This window comes from Ooceraea biroi, chromosome 6 (genome assembly GCF_003672135.1).
Source record: "Ooceraea biroi isolate clonal line C1 chromosome 6, Obir_v5.4, whole genome shotgun sequence".
NCBI classification, from domain to species: Eukaryota; Metazoa; Arthropoda; class Insecta; order Hymenoptera; family Formicidae; genus Ooceraea; species Ooceraea biroi.
In genome coordinates, this window is record NC_039511.1 from 3409047 (window position 1) to 3433636 (window position 24590).

A 24590-nucleotide genomic window follows, 5' to 3' on the forward strand; every position below is an offset into this window, starting at 1 on the left:
GTTTTCAAAATATCCCAAACCGAGATCGCGACCAATAATCCAACGATCTTTCAGGTTCGAGCCGCGAGTTTCGCAATCCGTTCGAAACAGCGTTCCACGACCGAACCGGAATGGCGGAACCGGTCACTTTAGGACCGGGCCAGACGTGAAAACGAAACTTTCGGCGACTTACTTTCTCCTAGGCTCCCTCCTCTTCATCATCATTGTAGAATCGTGCGCTTGCCCTCCCGATTGCCGCGTTTTTTCCAGAAGACGGGTACCTCTTTCGCTTTCCGTGAGTACGGCCGATAATTCAACCACGAAAAGCAGAACGCGCGAAAACGTGTCTTGTTAACCGATTTACCTTGGCATTAACGCTGGTGATATTAAATGATTTCAGTAGTATGCCGTGGAATATCGGTTAAAGTCGTTCTACGCCTGCTTAAACCGACCAGGATATTTAATAAAGTGTAATGCAAGAAATGCCCGATTTTTGTATTAAATTTTTCATCACGCGGTTTCTATATTTTTGCTTTACAATTAGATTATTTGCATGCCGATAATTGCATATAAGTTATATCACGGTCTTATATAAATTCGTCCATTATGTCGCGTTAATGGTACGTACGCACTGTATCGATGTAATATGTGTCCCCTTTCGTGTTTTTGCTTTCGCCATTCAAATGATTTAATTTGCTCGGCCTTGTGCGCATTTCTGCAATTCTAATTCCATAAAGTTAAAATATTATATGAATTTTTACCTTCCACCCTACAAAAACGAGTACGAGCGCTTGATCAACAATTTTTTAAGCATTGCCGACGTACGATTTTTTTGTTGTGACGCATGTTCTAGTTTTTCACTAAATGCAAAATTAATTAAATCGCGACTTTTTCGTAGTTATATAATTCGTATGTCTAACTATCTGTCTAACGTAGCCAACGACGAAGAAATCATGGTATGCGCAATTTACTCACAAATATTGCTTAAGGATAGTAAATAGAAATGGTTTCTTGCAAGTCTCGTGTGCAAAGAAACATACGATACAAAAACTTAGCTTAAATTTATAAACGATCTCAGTTAAATTGAATTTGCTTTTAATTAACGGGACAGTTTTAACATTTCTCGATATACGTGTAAAGAGCCTTTTTAAATGGCATTATTTGCAGCATAAACAATGTACAAATGTACGAATTTTGATGGTCATCTTATCCCTCGTCGAATCATAAATATTCTTGAGCATATATCTGCCGTATAGAGGATGAAAGGAATCTATAATGCTAATAGCCTCTGTATATAATCAACGATAAAAATTATCAATTTACTCTGCTCGTAATTAACGATGAATAATTATAGAGCAATGTATCACATTACCGATGCAACCTGGTCTTGTATATTTCACCACTTAGGCGTATAACATTCCAACTTGTCTTGCAAAATAGTTGCAAAATTCTTTCGATAATTCTCATTGACATAATATGTCAATGTGAGAGTTCATGCAAAGAATGTACGGAAAGTATATTTTTCTAACGTCAACATTATTGGATTAATTATACTCATATTAAATATAGGCGTCAATAACTACGTCGTGTTGGTGCATTTGCATTAATAATCGCGCAATTAATTTTCCTCTCTTTGCCGCGCCGTTTTCTTTCGCCTCGCGCGCCGTACGCGCCGTTTTGTAATCGCATGGAAAACGGAATATCGCTCGGGCAACATCTATCACGGATCGTCCGTGTAAGATCGGATTCTCCGCGGATGATTTTCGCGGAACGGAGCATCGAGAAGCTCGCGGTACGAATCGCGAACCTGGAAGCAGCGCGGCGCGTTTATTAATTATTACCTTTCGGTATAAATACCGTTTGCCGGACTTTCGTTCGCGACCTTTCGCACACGCGAATGCAACGTACGTGACAGGGACTCGACCGGGGAATCCTGGCAATAATCTCGCATCCGTCCGGCACCACCATACTCTGCTCAGTGCACGTGGATCAGCACGTACTCATTATCGTTCGAATTGATTGCCGGTACTCGAGTGTGGCCGATATGGGGCCCCGTATGGCACCCCATGCTACATTCGTGCATCGCGCGAAAACTTCCGCGATCTCTCCCAGTGTGCCCGTATTTGAACTCTTTTCCGTATCTCTCTCGTGTAACTCGAGACGACGTACGAAGATTTGAGAGAGAAGAGCGATTGTTTCTTGCAGAAAATAGGAAAATTTGGAAATTGACGTAAAATATAATGTTTGTGCATTTTAGGATACTCGTAGAATTGTTTTTATCTGTAATCAGCTTTGCGTGAGCCGCGAGCTATCTTCTAGCAGAGACACGTAACGAGTGCTTGAGATTCCTTTTCTCGCCTCGTACCTAGACGTTTGTGTACGGAAAAGATGAGATAACGAGTGTACCGCTTTCTCTCCTGCGATTGATTTGCAACGGTGCATGAGCATATTAAAAATAGAGCCGATTCAATTATCGCCCATCGATGATGCTACGGAGTCACGCACGCGGCACGTTCACAGGCAGCGCTTGATTATTTGTACGGCTTATCGTCTATCATTTTATTTACTGATCCAGCGGATCCCGGCACGTGCTCCCAGCACGTCGCCGTCTTCGGGAAGCGCGGCAAATGCACCGGGATACGCGCGCGTAGCTTTTACAATCATCGACGTAAACTTTCCGCGATGCCGCGCTAACATCTGCTTGTCAGCTGTTAATTGTACCGAGCTTCCAAGCCGTTAGATCAAACGGCTCAAAATGCGTGCGCGCGAGCATAGACGACGCCGAAATAGATCGTATCTCATTGCACAGGAGTGACGCTTTGCATTCTTGTAATAATTTATTCGCTTATTATTATTAACGTTTACAATTAGCAACGCATGCGTATGACCCGCTGACACGCAGACTTTCGATAATTACTGAGGTGGACTGCTTCTTCTGCGTTTATGAATTTTCATGATAAGAGCGTTTCAATCATAGACACGTGCGACGTAACAAGTTTGCGACATTTTATGTAATCAGGATAGAAATATCAGAAAAATACGAAAGCATGCATAGTACTTGAATTAAGGCCGTCTCGATTAATTATACGTTTCGATAATCGTATCGGCGACGATTTCGAAACTGCTCGTGTCATGTAAAGTCAGAAAGATCAGCGCAGAAAATCAATTCTGTGCATTCTTGCAAGAGCGTCTTGAATCCGTTGAATCGATCGCGGGGACCGATCGCGTAGAGATCAATTCTTAAACACGCAATGCTTCCATTTTCGAAACGGAATAGAGGTACGATAGAGATACTTCATGTAAAGGAATCTATGTTTAACTCGTTTTGCGCGACTCTTCTCAGTTGTCCCGCACAGTAACAGCGGGACCTTAATCGATACTCGACAGCATCGAAAGCTGTCAGTTGAAATAACGAACGCGCGACGGGGTATCTCGATAACTTTAGGAGCAATACGATCATCCACGCACAAAATCGCTGCCCGCACAATGACGCATTGTGCACGGTTTTTTTCTCCGTCGAGCCGAAGCGCGTTGTTTACCTGCCACCGACACGCGTTTCATTAAAGTCTATTAGGCGCGGGTGATATTCGCGCCAGAATCGACGTAATTATTGCGAGACAAAGTCAGGAGAAATAGCACGACCGTCGGGCGACGTCGCTCCTCGCGGACACGCGATATTAATCCTTCATGGATACTTCTTCAAAGATTCTTACAGATCTCTTAAAATTATATAACCATGTATGTACAAAACTTGTCCGGCTGTTTTAAGGGGGGAGCCTGCTTTAGAATGCTGAAAATAAAGTATATTTTACGAATTGTTTTTGGAGAAACTATACAGCGGATCATTATAAAACTTTGATGCATTTATTAGTACATGTTTAAAGATAAAAAAATTATTTGTTGATTTGAATATATCGCTTGTAGAGGTCGTCCTGGAGAAATCTTAGTGCAGCCGCGTCGCCGGCATTGCAAATTGGTGAGCATTCTCCTGCCTCCAAATTTCGTCTAAACTGAAAAATTGAAACATGTTCTCGTTATTTATGAATTCCCATCGTCGATGAACCAAAGAGAGAAGAAAAAAGTTGAAAAGTGCCAAAATGGTGGAGCTTATAACACAAAAGTACGATTTTTAGGCAAAGTTGTTGAACTTTTTCATGCAAAAATAATTGTTTAACTTAATGTTTTTATGAATATTAAAGGTTCATCGACGATGGGAATTCATAAATAACGAGAAAATATTTCAATTTTTCAGTTTGGATGAAATTTGGAGGCAGGAGAATGCTCGCCAATTTACAATGCCGGCTGCACTAAGATGCCTCCAGGACGACCTCTACAGACGATATATTCAAATCAAAAAATAATTTTTGTTATCTTTAAACATGTACTAATAAATGCATCAAAGTTTTATAATGATCCGCTGTATAGTTTCTCCAAAAAAATTCGTAAAATTATACCTTATTTTCAACGTTCTAAAGCAGGCTCCCCCCTTAAGAAACTATCTCACGCAAAAGAGGTGTCACGTTGTTAGCAATAACAGGATTATCGACACCTTGATTTCTCGCTTGTAATCATTTCGAAGGTTTAAATCGTTTCAGTCAGTTTATTCCTCCAAAACTTGTATTCATTTAATTCTAATGTCAAACATTTTGCTAACACGATAGACGAGAGGCGTACCGTGATTTTTCATTTTTTTCTGTATTGATCGTAATAAAGAAAAAGCAAGATCGCTATTTGCTCATGATCAATGCTTGACACGCGAAACTTGAATTCCAACATTAATAGGATCATTCTTTTATGCTGGCACACACGCTATATCGCGATAGTATCTTCCGGGACAAAATATGCATCGCGACGTCAACGACGATTAATTCAGGTATCAAATTTCGATTATTAATTAAAGAATAGGAGATAACTCAAGACAAGCAATGCCATGGTAAATAATTAAGGAATGTTTATCGACGATCGCGAGACGCGCGTGGTTCCTTTGGATGATGCATTTCGCAAATAACGCAACATACAACACACTTCAAACATTCAACAATCAGCCAACCAGACAATTCACCAACAGTAGGGAGATTGCCATCGAAAGTCAAATGACGAGGTACCGTGAAGGGGGCAACGAGAAATGAATATACGTATACGTATCATAATTACGATTGATTATATCTCGAGTTGCCATGACGGGAACACGTGTTGGCAGGGCGCGATTAAAAGTGTAAATCATAGATGGCAACGAGAACCATAATTGCAGGATGATCGGTACTTAAAACGCGCTTTTAGAAGAACGATCAGTTACATCCGTATTCGATGCGTCAAATAAAACTACGTGCGTGTTTCATGTGATCAAGGGATACATTAATTCTGTATAAATCACATAGTTCGCGCGTATCACCGTTTATATTATTTATTCGACGAAATGATGAAAGTGAAGATGATTGAAATCGTTTTTATGTTCGTTCGTTTCGATTCCACGATGATTAGAGATTCGTTTTTTTTCGCAGCGATTAAAGAAAAAATTATGAAGCTTTTGAGGGACACCGCAGAAGGATATCGCAGTTATTTATTTCGCAAAACACAAGACGAAAACTAGGTTGAAGGGTGATCAAGATTTTGTAGGAATACTTGGGCATACGCGAGATTCTTTTCCGTATACTTTGTAACATTGGTATCGTGAGTAGGTATGAAGACGTGACAGGATGAGACGTCACAAGGCCATTCTTCATACCTATCTGTCGCCTTCCTCCCGCCCTCACTGTCGTGTTTCCCGCGAAATATCGCATATACGTCAATTGAATGCAACTCCGTTGCCTACCTGCATGATGATCAGTTATCTGTGCATCCGCTGCTCTAGCTGGAGATATCTACTCGATCTCCATCGCTAATTTTTTATTTATTCTCGTCGTTCGCGTCGTTTTATTTTTTCGCTAGGTTTTTCGTGATCTCTCTCTCGGCAAATGGACTTCAGAAATATCGCCATGATCAATTTCGTAAAAGCAGATACGTATCGAAAATAAAAACGCGATTTAAATATCATGCGTGACAATTCATTGAATAAAATGACGAAACGTTAAATGAACTTTTATCATATTGACGTTGACGTAATGTTGCCTTTTTTCGAAATGCTTCAGAAATAACTGTTTATCTACTTATACTCTCTATTTTTTTCTAAAATCTACATAAATGGAGTGAAAGAAGCGTGGACACGTACGCTAACTAATAAAACGCATGCAAATGAACGACCGGTCGTATTGTCGTTCTCGATTTTAGCGAGGACAAACACTACGCGACAGAGGGGAATCCTTCCGTGGATCCTTCCATGGGAACGATGCAAAATAAAAAAAAACGGTCATCAGTGGTCACTTACCCTTCAGAGAGGATGTTATCATGGGGTCACCTGAAAACGATACAATTACAGTATTGCTATTAAACCGTCATGATCGAAATTCGAAAGAGACAAAAAGACAAAAATATTGCTATTTCTCTCCCTCTCTCTCTCTCTTTCTCTGTATGTGCATTATACGACATATACTCGCGCGCGCGTACATCGAAGATCACATGGCGTTCGCGGCGCAACGAATCGCATTCTCCGGAGGTGGAGGCGAAGTAAAACAAAGCTCAATAAAGCGAGGAGGGAAGAAGAGCGGACAAAAGGGTCCCTTTCTTTCACGGAGATTGCACGTCCGCATCGCGGCGCGTACGACGACGAGCGCACGATGCACATACAGGCTCTCTCTCTCTCTTTCTCTCTTTGCGGGTACGCGTGCAGCCTCCCACTTGCGCATTATGAGCCAAGAGATAGAGTATCTCTCGCGGCAGGAACATTTTCCCGGTTCTTTTCTGCCGCGCGGTGATCCCTGACCCCGAGGCCCTGCCCACCCGGGCCCACGCGCCCGCGGGCACGGTCCTGCACTCGGATCCTCCACCAGCGGATTCCGCCGACCTTAAGGTCGGTGGTGCTCGCAACACACGTATGTTTGCACACACATATACGTATACATATATATATACAATCGGCTCTATCGTTATATTCCTCTTCAGGCATTATTTAAAATAGTGACTAGAGAATACCAAGGTATATCGACGCGACGACAGCACGTGAGGGGGTTGCGCAGCGGACGGGACGGTCGCGCGTTCGTCGCGTCTCGCCATGTGCCGCACGTGCCTCGATTATTTCCACTCGCGATTAATTATTCATTAATACGCCGTCGTCGGCGTGTGTTACTCGATGGTCTTAAAATGTGATGAGAGGCAATTAAAGATGCGCGCGCGCGAAGGATGAAAACGCTTTATGCAACCGCGCAAACAATAGCGAGTGTTTGCTTGCCCCAAATACTCTTATATCTATCAAAGCAATCGTCAAAGCGTCTTACACTGAGAAGTAAGAGTTGTCATTTTATTAGATCACGCGTTTTATATCGTATTCATTGCAGAATCTTTCAACAAATAGTTATGAAGCTGTAATAACTGGCAGTATAATTCGATAATAGCAATCAGATCTATACTTGGTCCACCTTTACTTCTAAGCGGTTTCGTCTGAATAAGCTTTTATCGAGTATCATCAAGTATCACTCGAGACAAATCGAGTTAACACTTTCACGCATTTTATTTCGATTTGTAACAATCTGAAATATTAATAATGTTGATCGGTTATAAATAACTGTGGCGCAGTTATCTACAAATATCGCGCAGAGAATATTTTCTTGATAGCTTCCATCATTCGCAAAGATCATCCACGATCACCGAAGAACAGCATTAATGAACAATAAACTCAACGCGTTCAACCGTAAAGCAGTCGCCGGTGACCTTCTCACATGCATAATTGTGCAATTGTATGCACGTAATCGTACGTACAATTAAACAATACGTGTAAACGCAAATTTCTAGTTTCGTGCAATCAGGGAGTTACACTTCAAGAAACCGAATTAAAGAATACGACGTGTATGAAAAATGCCATCCATTTATCGTGATATCCAGCGCACGATGTTAGATTTCCGCGAAGCATTTGAAAGAAATCCGCGCCGCGCCAAAATCGCGGACGCGACACGCGATCTTCGTCGAGTCCGTCGATTTTTCCGCTCGCCTACGGTACCGCGGTACCACCGAATGCGTTTCCACACTCAAGGACGTTGTCCAAGGCGTTCCATCTCGCTGCCGAGGATAATGCAACGTTTCAGGATAACGCGCGGCGGTCGCTGATTATTTCTAAGCCCGGCGCAGGATGCAAGTCGTCGAGTAATCGCTTTCCCTCTCCTCCACCGTTTTAGCCCCCTGACCCTGCTGCCCCCGCCGCATTCAACCATTTCTCGCAACGTCGTTACGCCCCTCGTCGTCCCGTTCGCCTCTCTTGTAATCCGCCTCCTTTCCGTAAAACCTTCGATCCTTTTCCACGCTGCGACAAGGACGGAACCGTCGCAAGGCTGACGCGACGGAAAATCTCGCGGGACAAGAAAAGAATCGACGAAATCGCGCCTCTCGACGATCTAACCGAGCCATCCGTACGATAATTCCGCCGCGATTAATATCCGCGCGAAAGAAGCGGCGAAGAAACTAATTATGACGATAATGGTCTTGTTTATTGCCTCCACCGGCCATTACAAATAATCCAGACGAATGTAATAATAATCCTCTAACTTCTATATGAATATCTTCTACACGAACGTTGGATAACGTTTTTAACTGACTTGTAATCTCTTCGTGGATCCCTTCTCTGAGAACTACAGGGAGGCAGAGAATCTGTTAAATCTCGATTAACTCCAATTAATGTTGAGAACGCTAATGGGTAACTGTGACATTCAACACGTCAAATTTTTCTCTTCCTATCTCCTGAAAACATTTTTATCAGATGCCCTGAAATTGTTGCAACAAACGCCAGATCTCCTGAGTTTTATCAACCTTTACATAAATCCGTCTTATATCTCTTCTCATCAATTATATTTCTCACGTTGTTTTTTGAAATATTTCAATCATTATTGTAACGAGCGAGATCGGCAAGAGTTTTTCTTCGTGGCTCAGGTTCTTTGCGATTAAAACTCCATAGCTTTCGCTTACGCATGCATTCAAGGGCCGGTGGAGCCTTACTAACACATCGCTCCTCCCGATCCCGAAAAATCCGCGGATTATTAAAGCGCGGCTGCACAACACGCCGCAAGACAATTAATTAATTGTGTCGAGCAGAATCGCGCTTTCGAACGGATCCTCCTCGCTGCTCGCGCGTATCCGCCCAATCCCTGTACTGTGCACTCTCGTTGCACCTACGTGTGCACGAACGCATGGCGACTGTGGAGAGAAACAATAATAAGTCATGCGCGTGTTTTATGCGATGCCGCGGTCGGTTAGGAGCCTTGCAAGGAGTTACCATAATTGCGTCCTGACGGCGGATGGATTTACGTTCCCGCTCGAGGATATACGCGCCTCTGCTCGGTGTCGTCTCGCTCATCAAGCGATCACCACGTAATTCATCGTGCCTCGAACATCCTCCCCGCGTGTTGCTATTCGCGGTAGCATTTTCACTCCGTTTACCATACCCGGCGGTAAGCGTCGTTAACGTACTGTCCAATTAATCATTTACCCTCAAACTCGCAACGTGCGGTGATTTCTCGGTAGAGATATGATTGAAGGCTGAGATGGAAGGTCAGGAATTGCCGGGAAAGTAAAGGGCCTTCGCGATTTCGACGTGTGGCGACCTAATCACGCTCAAGTCTCATTCGTTATCCGTTATGTCTCTATAAATCCATAAAAAAATCAAACAGGTTTCATTACAACTTTAGAGTAATGTATAAATTTATAACCGTCGTAGATTATAATCAAGATGAGCTACTACCTCAATCATGTTATTTACACTCGAAACGAAATTTACAGACCAGAAATGTCTCTGAGAGAGAGAGAGAGTTTAGCAATGCGTGGTCCATTTGTGAAAGACGGCGCAGTTGTTTTCTCGCGCGTATCAGGACAGACCGGACAAAACGATTTGAATAACGGAGTAATATAAAAGCGAGCATACGAAAGTATGATGTGGCGAGAAAAGAATGCTCGTCCATGGAAATCGCGCGCGATTAGATACAGTTTCCGTGTTATGTCGCTCCGCGTGATGGACGTTGCTGTTTATTTCGATATCGAGATCTCCATGAGAAAGAAAATAATGCTATGAGCGTGCCATACTCGTAACGGCAATTTCCATTTGCAGTCAGTTTTCTCGGATAAACACGATTGTCGTCTCGGTACGTCTCGTGCATTCCGTAAAATTTTCTTCGGCAATAAACTCGGACAAATGATACGATTGTTACATAATTGGATTTCAAGATATACTTAATTCGAAAAAAATAAAACAATTGTAGAGGCAAGGTTGTTGTACGATGACGTGAGTTTGAAACAGTCAATTGTTGTAATATCTTATGCTTTATGCAATAATTTTATTGCAAAATATTTTATATATATTTATATGTGTGTATGGGAATTATTATTGCTCTCTATTTATATCCTTGGAATCGAAGAAATCAAACAAATCATAAAAGATGCGAAAAAAGTTTATGTTTCATTAGGTAGGCAGCAAATAGATCAATAAATATTTATATGAGAGTCATGAATAACAAATGTGCTCACCGAAGTACGAAAACTATGATCGGCGCGTGGCAGAAAACACTAACAAAGAAGTATAATTATTATGTGTATGTGTAATTTTAATGTGATGTCAGTGGAATGCGTCATCGTCATCTACGAAGAATCGCATCGTAACGCTATTATTCACACCAAGCCAACACTTCTTTTTGCCATCTGTATCAAACTTGCTATGGTTTCTTGTATGAATTGTTTATGATTAATCTTATGTTAGAACTACAGTTCTAATTCATGAATATTAAAACTTCTTTGAAGTTAAATAGTGCATTTCATGCATTTGCGCATGAGCCGATCGATAAAGAAGTAATTTAAGGAGATTGCAAACAAAAAGTGAGAATTTAACAATTAATCAGTCGTATTCACTATGTATCAGTCATATTCACTGTACCGAAGAAATTAGACGACTCTGAAAATATTTTTACTCCACTGCGTCTCAATAAGAATCACTTTACTTCTCTAACATATCGTTTGGTTAAACAAATCCACGGAACGAGACTGGAAATACAGCCGTTTAGATGGAAGCAACAGATCCCATGAATAATTCAGCGGACTGTTTACCGATGTGTGGTTGCGTGGGCGACTTTCATCCCTTCCTGCTTCTTCGCGAACGCTTTCACGGTAACACGAGAGACAAATCCCTTTCGTCGTGAAACGCGTTACGCAAACGCGTTTCCGGAAAAATTGTGTTCAACGTCTTCGCCATGCTGACGCCGCGTCACATGAGGACGAAAATGCTTAATCCATGAACGTGTTATTTATGACTTATATTCATGAGAAAAGAACTTGTAAACTGTCTCATATGAAATCCAGTTCTTTTCTCACTGTAATACTTCTACAATAATTCTGTAAACAGAAAATCTAGAATTTTCGCGTTGTAAATCTATTGCCTATTTTTTGTGCCAAGAGGTAAAAGTTAATTGATAGAATCTATGTATGTTAATTTCAACTGGCTTTTATGTTGCGCGATACATTCTCCTCGCTCACAGCTGTAGGGCTTTCATTATCATAATCGCTCTCGCTATCGCGCCTTTAGGAAATTGGATCATCTTGAGCAAGATTCACTGATAGACTATCGGCGCGAGAATGCACACGCATTGCATTGCCAATAGCAATAAACATTTCTGCTTTAGCCGTAAATTGAGCCTCTCCTCTATCTTGATAACTTGGATTTTTCTAGCACTTTCTCCATTGCTCACGGCGTTCTATGTATTATCCATGAAACAGACGGTATCGTAAGACCCGCGACGAAGGAACGCGAGTCTCCTGGGTATAGCGGAGCCAAAGAGTACGAGAGAATGGTATTATAATCGAGAGGATGCTCAGCAGTGTGCGTGTACGTGGAGGAGGCTACCTTCGATCAGGCATATTAACCCTTCCGATAGGATCGATCCATTTGGTGATTGACGTCGCGTGACGATCGATGGGAGCCCTTATATAATTTCGCGTCTGGGGAATCCTCTACGGGATAATTTGGTATATCCAGGAGCCAAGGCCAGGAATGTCAGAAATGTAATGAATTTCCGCGACGCAAAATCAAGTCAGTCGCGTGTGAAGATATTAGGAATCAGTATTTTTATAATTTCGATAGTCTTACGATCGAATTGCTGAGTTTTGCGCTTTGCGAGAATTGTCTAATTTTCGTTTACAAAATGACATCATTTGACGTCCGCGACTGGTTGCACGCGGCTTGGATACCTGGTCCGTCGTAAGGAATGGCTCTTCTGAGTCCGGTCTGTTCTCTGATAGGGTGAAGAGGATGCTGCTGGTCCAGAGGCGGTGGCTGAGCGGTTTGCAGCTGCAGATGATGCTGCTGGGAGGATGAATAGTGGCTGGAAGCGTTCACGGCAGCGGAGGTGCTACTGGGTAGCTGTTGATACTGATTATCCTGGTATTGACGGGGATGATGTGGGTGATGATGGTGGGTAGGATGCGAGTACGGCGTGCACCAGGTGTAACACTGCTGCCAAGAAGTGGCGTTCGCACTGGCCATTCCTTCACCCCCCTCGTTCCCCATTCGAATCCAGCCGCAAGAATCCATCCTCGATTCAGCGAGTATTCTTCTTTTTTGGATATGCTGGTAAAGTGCGTAGGATCTGAATGGAGGATGATTTTATCACTCCAGACTCACTCGCCTCGGACCGTATCCATCAAACCACCAAAGATGGTGGTTTGATTATCCGTTATCCTTGCCAGGGAGATATTGTTTTTTCACTCACTTGAGAGATTTTTAGTACATCCAGATAAAAATTTAACGATGATTGATGTTTGTTTGGACTGCAGTTTTGCAATTTCTTTTCGAGAAATGCATTTGTATAGTCTGTTAAATTTCATCATTTACAATAATAGTTTTATCATTTTACTTTTCTTGGTTTCTTTATGCATAATTTGGCAGATTGTCACACTGTCCACGAGTCCTATAGACGATGCACAAGTATCAGCGCGGATTAAAAAATTGTTTTTCGTGTGTGTACAAGCGCGTACAAAGATATATAAATGTACTCCGTAATACTTCATCCAATTTTGCAAATGTAGTACCATATCATCTAAATAATTAATAGCAGAAAGATACATCAACTTTCTTCATTTTGTCTATTTAATGGGATATATGGAACAAATAATAAAGCAAAGTTTTAGATGCACGATTTTATTCTACTTTTTGGCATAGATGCTACAATCCTAGAAAGGATTACAGACATAAAAATCTGTAAAAATAGTATTAGCTTTAACTGAAATTTATGTTGAAAAATTGCACCACGAAATGTGATAAAAGCAGAACAAGTCAGATGTATTACAGAGTATAGTGTAAAATAAATAATAAAATCACGATCACGAGGGAACAAGCGTTACGTTCCGTCGTAACTGTCGGGCATTCCCATAGAACAGCAGCTCCCGTTGCGTCGCGATCGATGATCCACCGTCGCGAATTAAACCTGTTGCATTATTGCGCGAATCCGGCCGGTTTCCACGAGATGCCGTCGCTTGAATCTGTCGATTGTCACTGCCGTATCGCGGCCCGAATCAGCGAGGACGCAGTCGTGGTCCTGACGAATTACAGATGAATGCACCATAGCGTCGCGAACAGGGCAACTTGCAGCAGATTTACGCGTGCGGTCGGAGATGACAAGAACGTGTTTGTCGCGAAGATCGTCGGTGCTATTTTGCACGCACGTAGCCCGAAGAGACTCGACGATGACTGAGGAGAGCAGCAGAAGCCTCTCGTCCGACTCGAAACGAAAGAGGGTTGAAGGCACGAGGCGCGTCGGTGGCTGATGTCGGGGGATGTGCCTGCGTCCACGTGCACCGGCAGGCACGTTTCCTGGTCACGTGTTCGCCTACAACCCCACCTGGATATTTCTAGAAAGCGCACTCCGGTGTCAACTTTGCGTCGACAGATGAATAATACAAATGAATATTGAGCGTTCGTTTAGCACAGCCGAAATAAAGACGCCGCTTACTTTGAGCTTTGAGCATGATATTCGCCTAAAATCGTAATCGCGGTGAACACAGTGATCGACAAAACGGTCCATGTTTGTATGACTAGATAATGTTAAAAAAAAGATTATTATTATTTAAACTCAGAATTTATGAATCTTGCTTGCATCATGTATCGAACTCGAGATGTTCGAGATGTCGAAAGACCTCGAAGAAGGATACTTCTTGGATAAAGAAAATTTTCTATCGCTAGAAAAAGGCGATTAATATATGATTTCGGGGCTGAAATGTAACATTATCGAATTACTCCTGTCGACGTATGCATATATGCGGAAGACTGCGTATATTTCCATCTATGTAAAAGTGGCGCAGCGCAGCCGCCGCGTAACGTACTTATATATATATCGGAACCGATGATCCGCGCATGAGATTACTTTGATATACGGCAGTTTATCGTCGGACACGTTGGGTTGTCGCAGGTCAGGTCATTTCAGGTCAACGTACTCCTTGTACGTTCGTCGGTACATATATATCCCTGGTTCCCTCCCCGGAATTTCTCCCGTTCGGCAAGCTCTCCTCATTTTTTTCACCTAGCATTACATTTGCATCGCTCGCACTCGCGTCGATCGCTCATAGATAAACATCACACACGTTCGGTAATCCACTTGGTTAAATATCAAGCATGGTACTAGACATAAAATTCATGCAGGTCTCTGATGCAACAAGAAAGCTTTACTAATTTGGAAGCAATTTTTCTTCATTATAGACGAGTGTAGAGAGAATTACTGGTAGTTAATATAATACTTTGTTGAATTATCTGAATTTTTTTAAATTGTTCAATTAACTCAAAAATAAACTGCATGAAAAGGTTCTTAATACGTTCCCTGCCGCGTGTACCATTTTCGGTACACTGAAACTCATTTTCAAGCTAAGTAATATATTTTTATCATTGGTAGATAAAATGCAAAAAAAGTAATTGTTGGCATTACTATTACATTGCACTATAATAATGTTTATTAAGTTGCATCAAGTTTCACTATTTATTCTACTAAAAAATAAATTTTCAGCTTACAAAAAGCGAAAAAATAGATAAGGTTTACATATTCAATTCAAATTCTATAACATGTATCGTTTTTGATATATGACCTGGAAATGACAACTACTCAAAAACGACTTAGTAGGGAACGTGTTAAAAGAACAGTGTACTTTTATTACATACATAAAAGATATTAAATATTTCGTAGAAAGATTTTATTTTTTTCGAAAAAAATCAATTTCTTGAAAAGTATATACATATATATATATTTTTATATTTATTTATATTTAAGCTATCTTTTATCACAGAGTGATTCGATATGATTTTCATCTATCTCGTACGAGGATAAAACGTATGCTATATATCGACTCTCGAACGAAATTTAGCGCTAAATGTAGGGTATGAATACGCAGTGTTTATTATGAACTGTCGGAACCGTTAGGTTTACGTTGCGAGCGTTCTTCTCTTCGCCCATGATCGATTCGATTCATCAACTGCAGCAACGCCGACCGACCTATGGACGTCGCGCGCACATCCCTTTGTATTTTCCGGCCGAGCGACGATCGTATTCCGGTAGACGACGATGCTTAGACTCGGAGATCGGCTTGGGCCGACCGACTCTGTCGTGCGTGATGCCGCATTTGTTTCTCCAGCGATCGATGATTGAGGCAGATGGGTCGGATGGGCCATCGCCTGCCATGCGACAGATAAAAGCCTTGCCCGTCCCTCCCGTGTGGCGGGACGATTAAAATATAAATTGTTCTGGCGATTCCCTATGGCCTCTTTCGCTCTCTTTCTCTCTCCTTCCGCCTCTGCCACGCATGAGGTAATCCTCTCGTCACTTCTGACGAGTCGTCGACTCGCGAGGGAACTCGCCGTACGCCGCAAAGTGTGTCACATAGTCGAACGACGAATTAAGAGAACGAAGAAATTCGTAGATGCCAAAGAGAGAGGAGGCTCGCTAAGCTTCCTGGTTATAGATGTAACTGCTGAACGGAACGACGTTTAAGGGGGGAGCCTGCTTTAGAACGTTGAAAATAAGGTATAATTTTACGAATTTTTTTGGAGAAACTATACAGCGGATCATTATAAAACTTTGATGCATTTATTAGTACATGTTTAAAGATAAACAAAATTATTTTTTATTTGAATATATCGTCTGTAGAGGTCGTCCTGGAGGCATCTTAGTGCAGCCGGCATTGCAAATTGGTGAGCATTCTCCTGCCTCCAAATTTCATCCAAATTGAAAAATTGAAATATTTTCTCGTTATTTATGAATTCCCATCGTCGATGAACCTTTAATATTCATAAAAACATTAAGTTAAACAATTATTTTTGCATGAAAAAGTTCAACAACTTTGCCTAAAAATCGTACTTTTGTGTTCTAAGCTCCACCATTTTGGCACTTTTCAACTTTTTTCTTCTCTCTTTGGTTCATCGACGATGGGAATTCATAAATAATGAGAAAATATTTCAATTTTTCAGTTTAGACGAAATTTGGAGGCAGGAGAATGCTCACCAATTTGCAATGCCGGCGACGCGGCTGCACTAAGATTTCTCCAGGACGACCTCTACAAGCGATATATTCAAATCAAAAAATAATTTTTTTTATCTTTAAACATGTACTAATAAATGCATAAAAGTTTTATAATGATCCGCTGTATAGTTTCTCCAAAAACAATTCGTAAAATATACCTTATTTTCAGCGTTCTAAAGCAGGCTCCCCCTTTAAGTTCCAAAGCTGCTTAAATTGGACTGGCGTCAAGGACTGTCCGTACGGCAGATCCAATTTGCGTGAAAACGCGACCGGTTCTCGCGTTTCATCGGCGTCAGCGTTTCACAGGCATCGATGCTAATCATAAGCATAATGTAGGAGACAAAAGCAACGCGCAATGCGCTGAGGATCTCCGGTCTCTGTTACTTCGTATAATAATTACGCAACAGCTCCTGAAATGTCAGCAATAACCAAGCTGAACAACTGCCTTTTCCGCGTTCGCCTCGCGTTTAACAACCCCCACCCCTGTCGAGCCACCCGCGGAGCCACCCTCGGAGCTCCCGCGATAACTGTCAGGCTCACGTGTTGCGCCACGTGAGTCGTCGCGTTGCATCAAATAAGAGCGCACGTGGGCGCCTATTTCCGATACCGTGCATCCCGGGCTGCATCCCGGGTATTTCCGAGACTTGGAGGTCACGTTCCATTTCTATCGCGTTATCGATTTTCCAGAACGGCGATTGTTGCTCCGAAGCAGTCCTCGTAGAATTCGAGCGGCGCGTCGCGACAAATCCGTCTCGAGAGGGTTCCGTCTTGCGCAAAATTGTGGCCGTGTTGAATGCAAAAGTGCGCGCCCGAGCGGCAATTTGAGCGGACGCATCTAGAAGTAATCGTGTCCGGCTCGACAGCGCTGAAGGACGTGTTGCACCGCAAGCGTAACGCGATAATTAGCTTTTAATCGTCATGTGGAAACAATTATATATTTCTCACGATGAACATAGGCATGATAGAAATATTTATCACGTCGACAAAACCGATCCTGTTCTGCTCTGCGCATAGGAGTGAACGATTTCACGCGAGGAAACAATCGAATATTAAAAATTTTCGATTTAATCGAAAATTTTACAATTGTAAAGCAATAAAAAATCAGAAATAATAAGAGATCAAAATAAATGCAATCATCTAAAGAAAAAGAAAGAAATTTAACTACAATTAATTATTGAAACTAAATCTTTCGCATTTGTAGATACGACTTGCATTTTTTACGTTCATCGGACAACTCTTCGGAGCTCTTCCTTCCGCTCGCGCACTTTGTAGTGAATTCGCTTAGTGCGCGTGATAAAAAATAAAAAATCGCGCGACGCGCATACACGCGTGCAGAAACGCGTGAATAAAGCTTTGCGCGCAGTGCGAGCGTGAAAAACAGATTTCTAGTCCCGCGAGGCGTTAAAGGCTGGGAGGCTGACGATCTTACGTACACGTCGTACCAAACGAATCGTGAAGCTGCGCGCGCCTTTCGCTTCCGGTTCACCGATCTCTCCACATTCGTTAAGCCACCTTCTCGGTTCCCGGTCGAGTCGGCCCGACATTTATGCGGCCGAGGCACTTTCGCTCAGCCGCGCCGCGCCGCGCCGCGCCACGCTCCATGCCACCCCGACTCGCCTCGATATTACGGATTCATCCTTACAGCAGTAATAGCCTCGTAAGAGGCGCACGATGATTACGCTCTGAATCCTCGCGCGTAAAGCCGCCCCGCTGGTATTAATAATCGCGCGCGGAGGGCATCCACCCGCGGAATTGTCTGAATTTCCGAAAAGAGAGAAAGTATCCGCAGGCGCGCACTCGCGTTTGTCACGACCGATGTCTGCAAACGGCGTGCTTCGATATTATTTGCGACTACCGGTGTCCCTTTTTCAGAGATTTTTCTATTCGATGATCTTCACGCGTCTTCACGGTGTAATGTTTTTAATCGCCGGTCATTTAACGAAAAAAAAAACATCTCGCTTGACCGCCTGAAACACGTAATCGCGTGATTTGTTTTCGCTGTCTCTTTTGGGTTTGTGGTCGTTATTGCCTCGTCGCAAAAATCCTTGCAGACCCTCAGGAAGTGACGGCACGATTATGGTAAAGCTTTTTGCCTGTCCACGGACGTCGCGTCGTTATTCGTGATCTCCGCTCCGAAACGGTGTTTATAAAGTGCACGGCAATCAGAAATTCATGGCTTCCTTCTTTTCATTCATAGGCAACGCAATCATTTTCCCCCCGCGAAGCCGATTATTCAGTAAGTTCTCCTTGACCGTCCCGATTGTTCCCCGTGCGCATACTCGCGTGCTGCAAGGTCGAAAATGCTAACAATGGACGCACATTAATAGCGCATGTGTGTACGTGTGTGCGTGCTGCGTCATGTAAAATGCGTATTCTTGATTTCTTGTTAGGGCTCTGCCACTCTTGTCATACGTTTTGGAGAACCTACCTTGTTTTGTGGACGTTACGACATTCGCGAGCGCTTGACAGTCGATCTTACGCATCGAACGTGTGTGGAATTGTTCGAAAGTTTTCTGCTTATCATCGCGTACGTGATGCCCGATACTTGTTGCTCAAAAACTCAAAAACACAAAAAGAAATTTAAATGAATTACATTTATAAGGGCGCGAGCACAAGCGTGCGCTATGCATGCACGGCAATTTTGTTGGAGCTAGTTTCCATCGCTATTGAGCACATAACATTGATACACCGGCAGTAATCATCATTTGCACGGAAACGTGTGTGCGTGTGTATCCGTGTCTGTGTCAACGCGCGGCAATATCAATGGTCCGCGCAATGCTTATGTGTGCGATTCACATGTCCGGTGCCCTTGCACGCGTAGGTGAATCCTTGCGCGCGTGTACCGTTTCGTGGGAATTCATAAATAATTTGCAGATAACGCTAATAATGACTATAGCTGCCGATACATCCCGTTAATATAAAAAAAATTTCCAAGTCTTTTATTATTTCGAAGTAATTGAGAGACATAATTATCGCGACCTTCGCATTCATTCGTCAGCCGTTTCTCATGATTTCGGAATGTCGTGCATTTAATGATTGCTATCGGTAAGAGAACAGGAAAGAGAGAGAGAGAGAGAGAAAGAAAGAGAGAAATCATTTGCACACGATGAAACTATCAGGCTCAGGTATTGGCGGTCTCTGCGTTATCGTTGCGGACATGGCATCAATGACTTTCGGCGATACCATTTCCTTGAAGCGATACCAGATGCCGACAGTGTCCACGCTGATCTGTGCTGCACTCTGCAGGAACTTGCGCCGGCATCATTCACTCGAGGATCTTTCCACTTACAATCGCGCTCTGTTTTTGTGCGTCAGCTCGCAGAAATATTCGGAAAACACGTGTGCACAACGATGTATCCAGTTTTCTGTCATATATTTCTTTTCACATAAAAATTGTTTAAATAATTTTAAGAATTTTGAAATCTTTTTAATTGGAGTCTATTTAATTTGCTCTTAATAAAAATTGTATGATATTAATAAAGATTAGAAAATTGTAATTGCAGAATTTATAAATAAAATTGAATAAAGCAATATGAATATCAGCAAGGCAAACGTGTACTTGGAAAACACGTGTATCTAATTTCTTTTAATCGCCAGTGACACATAACGATAAATCATTCAGCGTTAATCTAACTGGATGTACTCAGAAAACTGGTCGATCATCCTTAACAGACTTCGAACGTATTTGCAACATAAATAAATCTAATAAAGCGTATCATCTACCAGTCCTCAACTGCAGCATCATCGATAAGATGATAAATCGCACCGATTTCCGCAGATAAGGCAGATGTACGCGTCGTTATCACACTATGCCAATAAGATAATCGATCGGTAATTTAAACATATATATGCGCTCCGTTTGTATAGGATACTTATAGGATCTTGCGTGCGTAAAAATATGAGATGACGTAATTTATTGAATTAATATACTAAGTGTATATCTAGAAAACTAATAGATGTACCGGCTTGCGCTTCAAGTGAAGACACGAGTTACTAGTCGATTGCGATGTTTTGCGCCAAAATGATAATGTAGTTAATGATCCTTGATCAGCGCATTCAAACAGCCGGAAGGGAACTATATTTACAAAGGTATAAGAAAAGAATTCCGAGCTGTCACGGCACAAAGGTCTGACATGCTTCCCTGGTGCCATTTTGTGCCGTTTTATTTCTGTTCGAGATAGCGGAGATAGAAAAAGAATGAAGGAAGAGAGGAAAGAAGGAAGAGGCTCGCTACAAATAGACATTTGTATCTGCAAAGATTTATAAAGCACTTTCGCCCCTTAAAATACTGGTTTTATTAAGCATGATTAACTTATTGCGGGATATAATCTTCCGTGCTACAAATCTCTTATTCGACTCAGCCGGGATTAAAAAAAAATCATTTGCAATTCGAGGAATCATAATAATATAAAATAATAGAAAAATATCAGTCTTGTGAAGTTAGGTTATAATATTTATATATATAATTCACAATTTATTTAAACAATTTTTCTCGGCATTATATCAAACTATTTATAATTAGTAATTTAAATGTGCCGATTGTTAATATGTTGTTAACACTAAACAAACGTCTGATTCGATCGTAGTTTATTCGCCTCGCCTCATCCGTCGTACTTTGATTGTAAGTCCGATTATGAGTCTCGCGCTCGATAGGCAAGAACGAAGTTCAAGGGAAACCAGTAAAGAGTATATGGCAATTACCGAATACGCAAAACAATTCGAATCTCATGGTTTCTCTCTTTAAAACGAAAATATTCTCTCTGTAAAATAGATAACACAGAATCGATATAATATTTCAGAGCTTGTTTACACAGAATATAAGAACATGATAAATAATTAATATGTTCGCAACGCATAATTTATAACAGATATTTACATATTTTCACATTACGTTTTTTTGTAGTTATAGCAATCTCGAATCTTTTTTCGATAAAAAATCGAGAAAGCAACGAATAATTACATTACAAATGACGATCATTTCTCTTGGATACCGGTAAAATTCGGCGTGTTGAATTAGATTTTTGAATAAGGAAAGTATCAGAAATTTAACATAATTTAAAATTATTAATAATATTTGTTTTTTCCTGCATCGTTGATACCTAATGGATTACATAATAATGTAATGACACGTATTATTGGAAAGAAAATATAATCAAATATATATTCCTGCCACATTCGGAGTAACTCGGGTAAATTTCTTCATATAGATAAAAATTTTAGACATCATTAAATCTTTGTATGAAATCTTTTTGCTAATCTAAAATCTTTTATATAATAACATTATGTAATAACAAAAATTGATGATCAAGATGTCAATTACATGCGTAGAGTTTTTTATCGTATGCAGAATATTTGCTATAAAATCGTTGATAGACATGCCTGCTAAGCGACCTCCAAAGATCGAGGCACTCGTCGTAAACGCTATACGTAGACTGCAAGATGTGCAAGGCTCGACGTCGCGGGAAATTAGTAACTATATTTCCCAGGAGTACGACATTCCCGGCAAAGATATTAGGCGGCAGGTCCAACTCGCTTTACAACGTGGCTTATCCTATGGAATCCTTCAACGGTCGAAGGGGTAAGAATTCGAAGCATGCTTTCATTAATCATCAGTAATTTAACGACTCCACCAACGGGATTTTATTTTAAGAATCACATTGCGCTTTGACACATTTCGTTTACACAAACGTTTATTCCACTAACGTCACACGTTGAAATTTTCTCATTCAAACTCATTCGAACGTTAGTTATTTCAGAATGTTATATGTTTTTCTTTGTCGAGATTTATGAGATATTAAAAGAGAGATCGAAGAGACTTCCAGCTTCTCGCGTGATCGCATGGACATATTAATGATGTTATTTTTTTTTGCTGACACCACGAAAATCTCGCTTATCAATGCCAGTGATAAAGTCGCTGGGTCAAAAATAAAGCGCAATAGATTAAGTCACGATTGCGCGGGCGATACGTGACCTACTTCGCAAAAAAATATTTTGATTGGATCGCGCACAGTATTCTCACTTGATCAAATAAACGCTATGTCATGTCAGTTGATGTAACATAATGTATTACAGCATACATCGATAAAAACCTGTAATGTAATCATTACAGAACGATTTTGAATTTGACTTTTAAATATTAAACAATTTTATATCCAAGAAAAGATTTCTTTGTTACTTGTAAAATCTGTTTCAAAATCTACATGTATATTCTACGATCGCTTTGTGATGCAAATACCTAGTGAAACATTTAATGCAAAGGCGACCGTAATAATTTATCATAATATGCCACATAATTGGATTATCATAATATCAAAATATTCTAATGGTATTCTCAGAGGATACTATGCATGCACCTGCGACTATCTCCAGCATCTACCGTTGGGGGATGGAACAGGCGACGGAGTGTTGGAACCTTGTCCAAGTCAACCTTGGAGATTCGGCGTTCAACGTAAGAGAAGAGAGAAAAGAGCGAGAAGGAGAAGAGCGAGATTAGCGAGAGAGAAAAGAAAGAAAGAGAGAATGTTAAGAGAGAGAAGGAAGAGACCGGGGAGAACAAGAAGAAGCAGAAGCAGACGTGCTCGAGGAAGACGGAGATCACGCGCCAGGAGGGGCAGACGACGTGGAAGACGTCAAGTGAGAAGACGAAGCAGAAGACGAAGGAGAAGAGGAAGAAGAAGCGAAGAAAGAACTAGAGCTAGATCGCGGGCTGATTCCGGCGAGATGGAGATGGAAGCGGTGGCTGCGGGGTCCAAAGGAAACGCCACTTCCAAAGATGGGGATCTTCGCGAAAGCGAAACTTCCATGGCTGAACGTTCGAATGAACGAGATATGCAAGGTTCCTCTCAAAATTCTCAACGCTCAAACACGCCCGATGATGTCTAACGCAACAATAATGACGTTCTTATTGTTGCGCTCAGAATAACTCTAGGTATCAATCGAATTTTGTACGTGAAATTGTATGAGGTTTTATACTGTATTTTCACACAAATTTCTGGATTTTGTATTTATATAATTATACCTATTTTTGACATGCCATGTTAATATATTTTTGAGATTATTTTTTATTTTATTAAATATATTTGTTTTTCTCATATGAATATGCTTGTTTTCGATTCTTTGTAATATTGCGATGACAGCGCGATCACGGATCGAGATGAGCGAGATTGGTCGAAATTGCGCTGTCCATCGCGACGTGAAACTCGAGCTTCCTGAGAAACGAGCGTATTGGGCGCGGGGGTCCGCGGCGTTCGTCGACAGCCCTGGACACGGCCTTGCCGGCTAATGATAGTCGCGCTAATGACGAGTCTGCACACGCACATACGCGCGCACCGCGTGACTATTTCGCCTAGCAACTCTAGGACTAGACACAAGTCATCGGGATGGATCACGGTGTTTTGCCAGCTATGAATGATAAGTGCGTGTATCCAATGTAGTTTACGTCCCGAAATATAGATAGGCAGATTCCTTCGACGAATCTCTCATCTTTCGTCCACCAGGTAGAAGGTTTCTATTATTTCCGTCGATCGAAAAAATGATCGACCAAGAAATCATTCCTCGATCCAACCAATTATTTTCAAAGCTGTTATTTGCATATTTCGCAAAGAATAATCAAGAAAAATCGGATAAAAATCTATCGAATTTATTATGAACCAATAGACATACATTTGCGTTCACCAAATTTTTCAGTCGAGTTTTTATTTATTACATATCGGATGAACCGAGTGTTATCGAGCCTCATTATCATATCGATTCATTATGCGTACTTTGCTTGCACGACGAAACGACCGAGAGATGATGATTCTACATGAATATTTTGTTTATACACGCTGTATCAGACATCGGAGTAATTATGCAAAGCTAATTCAGTAATAATAGGGCGATATCTGAAATTTATTTCTAGCTTTACACAAGCGCATTGGCTTCGACATGGAAGCCTTATTTCGACAATACTGAGGCTTCCTACAGCGCATATATATTTGCGCGACTCATACA

General features: G+C 41.4%; 2 protein-coding genes across 12 annotated transcripts in view; one reads left to right on the top strand and one right to left on the bottom strand.

Annotated features, from left to right (window-relative positions):
* Positions 1 to 24590, bottom strand: part of LOC105284073 (thyrotroph embryonic factor) — a 69729-nt gene that overhangs the window by 36957 nt on the left and 8182 nt on the right. The window contains exons 1-3 of one of the 11 annotated variants that reach the window (XM_026970737.1): positions 13524 to 15284; positions 12289 to 13007; positions 6344 to 6373 (exon numbers count right to left, since the gene is read on the bottom strand). In XM_026970737.1, coding sequence (XP_026826538.1) covers positions 6344 to 6373; positions 12289 to 12631 — 373 coding nt within the window. In that variant the 5' untranslated portion in view covers positions 12632 to 13007; positions 13524 to 15284. Of the gene's footprint in view, positions 1 to 6343; positions 6374 to 12288; positions 15286 to 24590 lie in introns of those variants that run through there. The other 10 variants (XM_011347309.3, XM_011347312.3, XM_011347319.3 and 7 more) reach the window with 10 other exon arrangements.
* Positions 21060 to 23633, top strand: LOC105284075 (probable ATP-dependent RNA helicase DDX46). Its single transcript, XM_011347326.3, has 2 exons — positions 21060 to 22176; positions 22934 to 23633. Exons 1-2 carry the CDS (start codon positions 21899 to 21901, stop codon positions 23478 to 23480), a joined length of 825 nt encoding a protein of 274 aa, XP_011345628.1. The 5' UTR covers positions 21060 to 21898; the 3' UTR covers positions 23481 to 23633.